Source organism: Pyxicephalus adspersus, chromosome 5 (genome assembly GCF_032062135.1).
Source record: "Pyxicephalus adspersus chromosome 5, UCB_Pads_2.0, whole genome shotgun sequence".
Classification (NCBI taxonomy): domain Eukaryota; kingdom Metazoa; phylum Chordata; class Amphibia; order Anura; family Pyxicephalidae; genus Pyxicephalus; species Pyxicephalus adspersus.
In genome coordinates, this window is record NC_092862.1 from 69,551,574 (window position 1) to 69,563,822 (window position 12,249).

At 34.2% G+C, this 12,249-nt stretch overlaps 1 protein-coding gene across 1 annotated transcript in view; it reads left to right on the top strand.

Moving 5' to 3' along the window:
* Window positions 1-12,249, top strand: part of LOC140331106 (cadherin-9-like) — a 90,637-nt gene that overhangs the window by 9,332 nt on the left and 69,056 nt on the right. The window contains exon 2 of the mRNA XM_072411845.1: window positions 7,906-8,182. Within this exon, the coding sequence (XP_072267946.1) occupies window positions 7,961-8,182 (222 nt within the window). The 5' untranslated portion in view covers window positions 7,906-7,960. The remainder of the gene's footprint in view (window positions 1-7,905; window positions 8,183-12,249) is intronic.

Consider the following 12,249-nt stretch of genomic DNA (forward strand, 5'->3'; position numbering starts at 1 on the left):
ATAGACCTAACCCCACTGAGGTTTTTTGGAAGCATTTACCTTGAAGAGTTCAAAATCTCATGGTAAAGGCTGCAGCTCGACCCATAAGCACACCCTTTCTTGTAAAGCTTGGTGGAATGAAACCGAAAATTACTTCAATCATTATTTATAGGAACAGAATTATTTTAAAAAAGTACCCAAAGTGATTAAACTGAAACAATCAGCCCTACAGCCTCGGGAGACTGGTTGCATTTTCCAGCACACATTTGCCCTCATGCTTTAGTTTGAAAGGGATGGTGTCTGGGAAGGGCTGGCAGAGGACCAGGAGCCCCCAGATAAAGCAGTACCAAGATTCCAACCGGGATAAGTAGAGAATACAGATAAAGAGGTCACAAACAGATAATCTATCCACCAGACGATGTACACAAGGGCAAGACACAAGCAGAGTTGGGGTCACGGGTAAAAGATCAGTTCAGGTGGCATAAACTCACAGAGTGAGAAACAGGTAAGGTCAGCAACAGTAAGTTAGACGAATACACTCCGGTAGCAAGCTAGCCCAGCTTAACACTACAACAGGCACTGGTGACTGGGAGCAGTGAGGCTATAAAGTCCCAGGAGTCAATTGCACTGCAGAGTGCAAAGTCAGGAATTAATATGCTCATAATATCCCCTTCAGCTGTGCACAACCTCACAGTGTGTGCTGGGGATGCCGATAAAATACATCAGGCTGCACGGCTACAGGGAAGCAGGGGATGCTGCTATTTCTTACTTCTCCTTGCTGCTGCAAATTACATCTCCAGACAGAAAAAAAAGTGTTTGATATTGTGATGGCGCACAGGACAGGATCGCTGGTCAGATAAGCATCTCCTAACACTCACAGCTCTCCCCCTAAATAGTATGAATTATATATGTATAAAGACTAATTGAAAAATGAATGTACTGTGAAAAGGGGGAATTGTGTTTTTACATAGATTATGCTACTTTGGGAAAAAGGAAAGTATGAAAGCTATATGGGCAAACTGGAGCTGGCATTTAAATTTCTATTGTATGTAATGCTAGATTGTAATTCCACTTTAAGCTCAGAATATACAGCTGTGCCAGGTAACAGCTATTTTGAGCCATTCATTTTGTGGTAAATTGAAGTTAGTATGATGACAATATTATCAGGATAGCATCAGTATCATTGTATGTGAGAAAAGACAGGACCTTCTGTATACAGTAGGTACCTTGACACACGGATCATCAGCAGACTAGAAAGACAGTGCATCAGACAGAAAGTTCATATGTTGGGCACAGAAGTGTCAAAATGTAGCATATATATAATATACATTTTTGAAAATACAGTAATAATATCAATTCTTCTGTGATAGGTAAAGTTGTAAACAATTGATTTGCACTGTAAAAAATGATAATTTATACATTCAAGTAACGACATGCCTTGTGTCATACTAATGCATATTTTTGTGAAGTATTATCTCCCTTCACAGAGATCTGAAATCACCACTATAATAAATTCTATTTCTGATAAATCAGAATGCTTTGATACAGATTGCTTATAGACTTTCAAAAATAATTAAAGAAATAGGCTAGTTTTTCATGTTGTGTAATGAATTTATATTTTTTAAAATTAGACCATAATAATATACAGTGTTCTACAGTGTTTTAAAAGTATATCCAAACTCAAAAGTCATATATAAAAATATATTACAGCTTAAAGGTCTAATGAGGTGTCTGCATTCATTTTCTTTTGTCAGATGCAGGCATTCTTCCTACTGGCCACCACACTAATGTACTGTGTGATGTGAATATCGTAATTATAGCAGGAGCTGCTATATATAGTCAGAAAAGTCATCTCTAGCTAACATGATCAAAATTTACAAGAACATTAGTTTAAGTTCAGATGTTAAAAATGCACCATTTGTAATATAATTTGTAATTTGCTAAAGAGTTCTATACTATTTCACATAATAGCTTGATGCAGGAGATAAAAAGGATTAGGGGTAAATATTTGTACACAGGTTAAAATGGTTAAAAGCCTGGATACAATGGAGAGTTCAGAATAGAGCATATTTAAAATGGGCTACAGTTAGTAGCAGTTTACTACAGCCATCACTACTTGACCTCATTCTTTTTAATCTACTAATGAATTGATCTGAGAGATGAAACTGAAAAGCAGTGATGCTATTTTTTTGCTGATGACAGAAAAAGATTACTTACAGAATAGAAATATTTTAAAAAAATGCAGGAGAGCATTTCAAAAGGATATTGACAGAATGGTAACATGGGCAATTACATGAAAGATTTTATTGACAAATAGGTGAACTAGGCCAGGCCTAATATATTTTCCTGTATACATACAAATAAATACCATTGAACAAGAAAAATAGTTTTCTTCCAGTTATGAAGTATTTTTAAAAACAAATTACATAGGGTAGTGGTGGATTTAGAAATTTTGTTTCACCTTCTGCATTCAAGCTACTTGGGTTGTGAGGGATTAATAGTGATGGCATTAGATTTTCCTGTAACTTTATAACAAGATATAGTAAAGTACTAGTAAAAGCGGACAAACCTAATATAGATGAATTAGAAAGATGTACTTTATTTAGGATTTGTATCATTTTGGAAAATTAACTTCTTTGCTGCCTTTTAATTTTTGTGCTTGAAGTCACTTTTCGCTGCTGTTATATATATATATATAAAGAGAAAGAGAGAGAGAGTATTATTACATTTACTGTTGATAGTAGGACCTTTTTCTTGAATGTTGTGTGCTAAAAGTACAACCTTCACTTGTTACTGACTATTTGTTCCTTAAAGGGTTAAAAACCAGAAGTATAATGTGCACCCAAACCACCTCGGATTCACATTCCCTTTTCATCCCCATAGCGAAAAATCACACACTGGTTTAGCCTAATATCCAGAATTAAAATTGTGCTGCCAGACAATGTTACACTGTTGTATCAGATGTATTTTTTCTCCACTACATTTGGATAGTCTTGTCCATAACAACTGTCCTGTTGCTGGCCAAATTTACACTGCTTTATCATGTGTGTGTGTTTTTTTTTAATCTTGTAACATTTCCGCTTGTACTCCTGTGAACTGTCCTTAGCAGATTTTAGATAAATGGTCTTATTACAACAACCTGATTCTGGCCAAATGTACACTGATTTATCATCTGCATTTCATTTAGGTTGAACAAATTGACAATTTAAAAATTGGCGAATAACAGAACAATTTTGCATCAAAGTTAATAGGGGATCATCAGCAAATCGAACTAGAGCAGATTTGCCTATCCGTTTTGCCTTGCACTGAAATGAATGTCTGCTGAAATGTCATTACCTAATGCTGCAGTGGCCATTCATTTCTACAACTTCACCTAAATAATATTTAATAGTTATTTGAATCTGTCTACTGAGTAAGTGACCCTTTTACATACAGTATGTTTTTTCCATGCGTTTATGTGCATCATGCATAAATAATTGTAATAGCATGGTATTAAGAGCAAATATTGCCCATTCATATAGTTGTCATACACATGGGAGCAACTATTTTTAGAGTAAAGGTAAGTACATGTAACTTCTTTTGTAAACAGATACTCATTATTGCATAACAATACATTTTTTTATAAAATATCTGAGTAAGTATAACTACGAATTACTTCGTAGTTAGACTTACTTCGGACATACATCCAGTGCTTGTGTGAACAAACACATAGGGCCTGATTTTTTTTAAAGCTCTCCAAGACTGGGGAAGATAACTTGCCATGGGTGAACCTGGGTGATCTAGCAAACTATGAATAGATTTCCTAAAATTAATTTGCTTTTAGTTGGCCAGATCCATTCCAGGTTTGCTGAATCACCCAGGTTCCCCCATAATATTCTATCTTTTCCAGTCTTTAATTTAATAAATCAGGCTTATTGTGCTTTCAACCTTAAATTTGGAGAGAGATTGCATAGCTAGTATACGCTAGCACATGTTTATTTTAGTGTGTCCATATATGATGTAAATAGGTCACTTAGTGCCTGTCTGTTTACTGTACCTACTTAATAGTATTACAAGTGAGAACTCTCTGGCACCTAGATTAAAGCATGGAAATAGTCCTAATGCCATCAACCATCCTCTGTTTTTGCTGTTAAAGGAATGAGGACAAGTCACTTACCAATCAAAAGGTCAGGTGTTATACTGATAGACTATGTTGCCATAGGGGAGCCATTTTTACTGAGGTTTACCAATAAAGGTAAGAAATTCGTCCTGGCTTTGGTGGACATTTTCTTAAATTCGGAAATACATTTTCTTAAATTTACTTTTATGGACTGGTTAAAAGAAAAACATGGATGGTAGGTTCCCTACTATCCTGGGAGCAGCAGCATTCCGATCCCCTTTACTGAGGTTTAGGTATGGTGTTGTCTGTGTAGATCAATATTTGGTCATGTTAGCACTGCAGATTACCAAGATGTGTAACCACACCCAAGGTGTTATGGGGGCACCCATTGTTGTAACTACGACCACTTTTGCTTTGACATAGAAGACTAGGGAGAAAAAGTCAGTAGAGTGCATTATTGCATAAGGAACTTGTACCTACTGTACATAATATATCAAACTGCTAAGAATACATATACAGGCAAAATTATTTTTTAGGTACATAAAGCAAAATAAATGATACTAGAGGGAGATGCAGTACCAGAGAGTTGGCTTAACACCATACAAGTTTATACTACATTTTTATTTGTTATTTATTTGCAATTTATTTGTTTTTTATTTTCTCTTTCTATCACATATTTAAAAAAATTATGACCCATCAAGATATCATGTTAAATACACACAACATATAGTTTCCACAGGAAAAGCTCTTGTTTCAATATTTTATCAGTTTGTAAAACAGTCGGTTCCTAGTACAATAGTCAATATTTTTTATTCTGGCTTCTCCTATTCCTTTGCTAAACTTCTTAGTGAATTTATTAGTTTTTTTTTAAGTATAACATAAGCAAAATCAACAGTCAGTGTGAATTATGAAGCACGGTAAATGACCATTCGGTTTTGTCAGCAGAATGATGCTACTTTATAGGATTTAATGGAGCAGTATATTAATCTAGCAGTGTAATGGGTTGCATAAGCTTCTGAAGCTGCAAATTTATTTTTTATTAAATGTAAGTATTATTACAACAACTATTACTGCTGACAAATGTAAAGTCCTAATGTACAAAATGGCAGAAGAACATATACATATATTAGTTCCATTTCAATTTTATAATATATCAGCAGTTATTATTATAACTGTTTGTGTAATGCATTTTTATCATTAGGTTAATGTGGATGTTTCAATTCTTTTCCATTTAGCACTCCTGCAGTCATTTTGATATTCATATCATGTAAAAAGGTTTTCCCGCCACACCTCACAAGTATTTCAGATTGGAAATCAATTGAGGGACACAAAAGAAGGAAGTTAAGTAATGTTTCTAAGTGTTCAATAAATAATGCATATTTTATGATTCCCATAGAATAAATCAATTATGACTCTTTTTATTGTCTAAAGAAATTTAGCTTAGATGCTAAAGGACATTACAAAAAAAAACTTTTTTAAAAAGATTCTATAATACAGTCTTCAGCAGATGAAAAGAAATGCTATGTATTTATTACCTAAAAAACACAATTCTAGTTTCCATTGTGCAACTATGAACACTATTCCAAATCTCTACATCAGGACCCAAGATGGTGCAATGTCTAGTCATACAAATGCTGCATGACTTTCTTCACTACCCAACTAGTAGTTTAAATTAGCCAAAAGCACTGATGTTACTACATTAGAGCTGCTTGGATCAAGAACAACCCAGCTGCTAATGTTTAGTTTATTCTGTCCCTTTCCCTCTATTCCACTGATCAGCCTTTTGCAGATTCTGCCTAGAAGTTCCCAAGCGTTGATAGTGGCACGTGGCTTTAGTAGAGAAAGCGTCCGGCTTTCCATGTCTTTCTCTGCTTCTGTTTACTATAATTCTCTGATCAGCATTCCGCAGTTTTTGCCTACAAGCTTAGGACATTGACTTTAGAGTATGAGGTTTATTGGAGCAGATTTGATGCATGTTCTGCTAAAGCTCTTCCACCACGTGTGCTTAGATTTATATATGAATATCCTATAGCTCCTTTCTGCTTAGGAGTGTATAGACTGCAGTGAAGCACATATACAGTCTGCACTGACATTTAAAATTGAGTTATTCTATTCACTGAATTTTAGTTCCTTTATTAAGCCTGAGCATGACAAACAGCATAATAACCACAGCTTCCGATTTTTAGGAAACTATGTACAAAATGGCAAAACACCAACAAATGAAACTTATTAAATGTATGTAAATTTTTATTTTTTTTTTAAAAAGGAGACAAGATTGGTCACACCCATTCTGTCTTGTAAACGAGACTTAAATATAACTTAAGATTTAAATGTGATCCTACAGGGTATAACTCTGATATTACTGATTTTTCTTCATAAAATAATCTTTAATGATGAATTTTTCTTTTCAAGATATGCTTAGTTTGAATTGTCCAGATTTGCGACAGGTCTACTTTGATGGAATACTTTTTGAATAAAAATGATATGGTATAGCTGAATATGTATGCCTGTTCCCATTATCGATTATGTAATTGCCTGCACCAATCATTCCTTCCTCTATTTTTCATAAAGGAAGGCTTGTAATATTAGCTCATTAAGAAGATGGAAAGTGTTTTAAAAATGTTTTTATTAAAAAGCCCTATATAAATGTCCTTTCTCAGAAAGAAGTATAAGCATAAAATTGAAGGTGATTTCTCAGCAGCCAAATTCATACAAATGCAGATATTACACCCATTATATTACCTTTTTTGGTGTTCATGTAAACACATTTTCTTCAAAAATATATATTCGTTATAATAGTTCTTTTAGTTTCTTTTTTGTTTGGGATAGCTGGGTGTTTTATAGTTTTGAATAAAAAAACAAAAACAAATAATAGCAATATACTTACTAATGTAATAGATTTAGGGCTATTTCAGACCAGCGGTTGACTGCAGTGTTCTACTATCACCTCACCTGCTCCCAATGAACAAAATGACAGTGGTTAGGAATAATTTTTGCATGCAGCTGCACTTTTCGTGGTACACAGAGGAATTCCAAATAGCTTTGGGCTGTGCAGTTTCTCTTTGTGAAAACGCAATAACCTGTGGTACAGTTTGCTGCTTTTTGGGTGTATAGAATTAGTTATGCAAATGTGAAATTAGGGAAATATTTTAGGTGCTCAGGCATGCGCCGAAGGAGAGCCTTCCGGGATGTGTGACGTAGGTATCCCAGGAGGCTTTGCACTCCCATTCCATTGCGATCGAGAATTAGGGGGATTAGAGAATTTAATTTTTTAAAAAACGAAAAAGCTGTTGTACTTGAAAAAAAAAACAAACACAGAATTTTTACTGAACATAAAAGGATTGTCTACCCTTTTATGTAGAGTGAAAATTCTAAGTTTAGGTATGCTTTAATCCATTTATCTACTATTTCAGCAGAAAGCTTAAAGAGAAATTAAACTCAAAAGTCCCCCAAAACCAAAAAAATACACTTACCTTCAATCCCGCAGCACAGTCGACCGGTCCAGGGCTCTCTTCCATAGGGTACTGCGTCATACCGGCATTCATCTTCTGGCCGACGCTCCGAGCTCCGCCATTTTCTTCTCTTCTTCCGGGTCCTTGTTCCTACGTCATCCGACCCAGGCGCAAGATCGGGTGACGTAGATGGAACACTTTAAGTAATGCTATATTTCTATACTCACCAGCAGCTTCATGTAAAACATTTTACATATATATTTTATAAAATATATACCAGGGGTATATGGAATAGGTGCTAGATGCAGTTTAGTTAAAATATTGAATTATAGATAGAAGGTGCAAAAATATACTGATGAGGTGCCTTTTTTGCAGGTGTCAATACTAGAAGACAACATACCCATTTTGGAGATTTCTTCATCTACAAATAATGAAGACACATTTTTATTTACTTTTAATTATGTGTAATATTTTAATTCTTGTGATTGACACTACACCCGTGGATAAAACGCAAGGACTTGATGAGGAGAGAAAACAGCCATTGTCAGAAGATGGTAATAAGGTGTTGCATCGTGCAAAAAGAGGATGGATGTGGAATCAATTTTTTTTACTTGAAGAGTATACAGGTTCAGATACACAATATGTTGGCAAGGTAAGCACATTTCCTCTTTTTCATTTCTTCTTTTAAGAACCATGAAATGGTACAAAATTAATACATTGGTTTATGTATTAAAATAAACGAACGTGCATTATAATATTGCACTATTTCCTTTAGCACATTTTTACTTAATATGAGATTATAAATTGGGTATTATCTTTTACTTAAGTACCTATTTAAATGTTGCATTACACAGGGTAGTTCAGGTTAATTGGTACCCCGGGGACATGTACTTCATAGGTATCTTTGTTTACCCTTGCATCTTGAGAAAATAGCTTTATTTAAGAATAAGCAATAATATACAATACAATATAAACAGACTTCATTTTGCATTGGGTGAATAAAATGATTGACTGGAACAGAATATATCAGGTAGTACCATGATGCCATATTAGACACAAGTAGTGGTGTCTTTGTGTTCTCAAGCTTCTTCTGCCAATAAATATCATAGTTCTGCAAATAGTTTCATACAATTTGGTATATTATGTGTTTTTTAAACTAGAAAAATTGGAAAAGCTTCAACAAATTGAAAACAAAAAATAGGAATAATTGTCCCCTCTTTTGCATTTAAACCAAAAGAAGTCTAGTGACTCTATTTATAAATTATTTCCCTGTCAATTCGCTCAGAATATGTATTTATTTCCTATTCATTTCCAATTGTGACAGCTGTGCACTTTTGATAATTAGCCATTGTTTTATTAGAAACTGAAAGAAGAAGAGTAGAGAGAATTGACTGGGTGACTACATTATAAATAGAGCCCTAACTGGTTGCCCACCAATGATAAAATATAAACCATGAAATGTAAATGTTTATATGTGTTTAACAATTTTTTATAGATCTGACGTTTACATCTGTGCAGAAAATGTTAAAAAAATGTTATTTTATGTATTAATGTTCAGTGCAAAACACCTATGCATATAATGTCTTTATACCTTTATGCTCTGACAGCAAAGGACAGCTGTGTGTAGGACAATGCACATTTCAGTGCCTTGGGAGCTTGATACATGTTTTATTTCAAGGCAAAACTTTGACAAACGGTCCTTAGTGTACCTTGCTGGAAAAAAAGGAACAAACACAGCATTATGTATATGTTTAAGGTTCATGATTTCACCTGTGTATTATTCATCAATATACTATGTCTAGATGCATTCGGGAATCCCTTTTTCTATGACAGCATACTGTACATTTGCAAGTGTACAGTGCTGTGTAATATGTTGGCGCTATATAAATCCTGTTTATTAATATTAATAATAATAATATTTTAATAAATACAATGTAGTTGTTCATTTTATGTTTGTTTTGGTAAATCAGACCTATTGACCAGTAACTAGACAGGTGATGCATACATGTTGCATTTAGAAACCATAGCCTTGCCACCTTGGCTTGGCTAACTGCCATTAAGTATTTGCTGTGCACAGTAATGCATATTTTTACAGTTAACATAGTTCCCATAAACTAATGGTCTTTTGAGCACCCCAGTTTTTACAGTTTCATTACAATTTACAGCTTGTCCCAAATTCAATGTGAATTCAGTCTTGTGAAAAAAGAGTACAAAAAAAAGTACAATGCTAAAGTTATAAGGACAAAATATAAAAAAAAATCTGGTCATTTGTAGGCATTAAAATTAGGTAAATACAACTTTAGATAATCAATGCGTGGCATATTACACCATGTTGTTATTTATTTAAGTCAAAATACAGAAGCAGTGTATAAAAAATTAAATACACTTTACAACTTGAGAATTAGGGGAATAAGTAGCAGCTAGATGCTGCTAATCAAACGCACTTTATTAAATGACCATAGGAAAATGGGACTGCCTCAATGCCAAGATGAAAAGACACCAGCCCTGATTATAAAGATGCAATTGTTATTGCCCATTGGATAACAAAAAACAAAAGTTACATCTTAGACTGTAGCATCAGTTAGCATGTTGAATGTTGAAGTCCATGACAGTAGAATTAGAAAAAAACTGAATATTATGACAGCATGGTTTAAGATTGCAAAGCAGTACCTCAACAATTCACTATACCTCTGGTAGAATGACCTTTGGACAAAAAAAAATTGATGTTTGTCATAAAGCACAGCATCACATTTGGTAAAAAACAAATAAAGAATATTAGCACAAACACCTCAAAACTGTCAAACATGGCCGTGAAGGGGTAATTATTTGGACTGGTTTTGCTACCATAGAACCATGGCACCTTGAAGTCACTAAATAGACAATGAACTCTTCTGTATATAAAAGTATTCTACAGCCAAATGATAGGACATCTATGCAACATCTAAAGTGTGGCTGAAGTTGGGTCATGCAACAGGACAAGACTCTCGAACACAGTAGCAAATATACAATGGAATGGTGAAAAAAGAAAATTATCAAGGTGTTGCAATAGCCCAGTGAAAGTCCAAATTCAGTCCTTTTGTAATGTTGTGGGGGGACCATAATAGAGCTGTCCATAAACTAATGACTGCAAACCTTAATGCACTGAAGTAATGTTGTAAAGAAGATATATGTACAGTACCTATATTATAATAGTAACTGGTGTGGGGTCAACTTGCATTGGTAATAAACTCATTAGCATCTTATTGCTTAGTTCTATAATGTGCTTTTGTCTTGAGTCAATTGGTACTATCATTTTAATTTTTTCAATGCACTTCAATTTATTAATAAATTCATGGAAACAAGCATTGTATTAGTATGGGAACTCTTGTGTCTTAGATAGCAATTATTTACTCAGATAGCATGTCAGGGAACTATGGATTATGTATATGTTGTCTTAAAAGCCTAAAACTGTGTCGGGACCCCATAGTATTCCAACTGACCTTTCCAAAGGGTAGGCCAGAAAAATAGGCCTTATGCCAACCTTCAGCAAGACCTCTTTCCTACAAACTGCCCCCCCAAATGGTTGTAGCAGACATATTTTCAATCTGAAAGTCCTCTTTCATAGGGGGATCCCCAGATAGCTATCCTTTTATCAGAGGAATGTAAAGGGGTGTATTTTACCACTTATTCATTAAACTAGAAATAATACCAGAACACCCATACTGTGAAAGTGTTTATTTTATTGGAAAAAAACAAACACATTTACAGATTACCCTGTCTAAGTAAATACCTTTGGGAATTCTAATATACTTACTTCTGCAAAATCATTGACAGTTCCTGCATCAGATATTTCAGAAGTAAACTTACCAGAATTCCCAGTACTATTTATAAAGTACTTGGAAATCTATTATTTAGTGGTGGGAGCCGGTATGTTCCTATTGTCAGTCATTCCTCACCGTGATCGATACTGAATTTACATCACAGGATGGTACAATTGACCTTGGATTACTTCAAGGGAAATAAATATGTCAGTAAGGGCTCTATTTAAAAAACAGGGAAGCAGATATTCCCTTAAACATTCCCTCACGGGAATATTCCAGGTCCATGTATTTCAAAGGCAGTAAATAATTCCACCAGGAATTTTTGAGGGAATGATTCCATGTTTTATAAATAGAGTCCAAAGACATGGTAACTGGGTAATCCTGATAAAGAGGACAGGTGGGAATGTAAAAATAAGTACTTATCAGCATCCCTCTTTAAAAAAAAAAAAGTTTCAAGAAGGCAGGACTTCTCATAAAGTTTGCAGGTTATTTCAGAAAAATATATTTTATGGTGTGTGTGTTTTCAAAAGTTCTAGTATACCTCTTTTTGGGAAAGTTTAATAGGAATTATGTATTTTTGCACTCATTCTTTGCACTGTAAGAGGACAGGTATCTGGGTTCCCCTTATTAAAGGGGCTTTTAGATCCAACATTTGCTTAATGAGCTAGTATTCTTTAAAAATAATAAAAATAGCATGGGTAATCAGAAATATAACGAAAGATGCTGAAAAATGTTACTTTACCTGCTGTATAGGTGAACTAAACTGGTGAAAATGCTGTACAAGCAAAGCAAATAATCCATAAATGTGTGAAGAATAAATCTCTTTAAATATATATATTTTTTATCACAACCCAAAATCATTGACTCCTTTTCAGAGACTAATGCAATATATATTTGCATTATATTAAAATATATAATA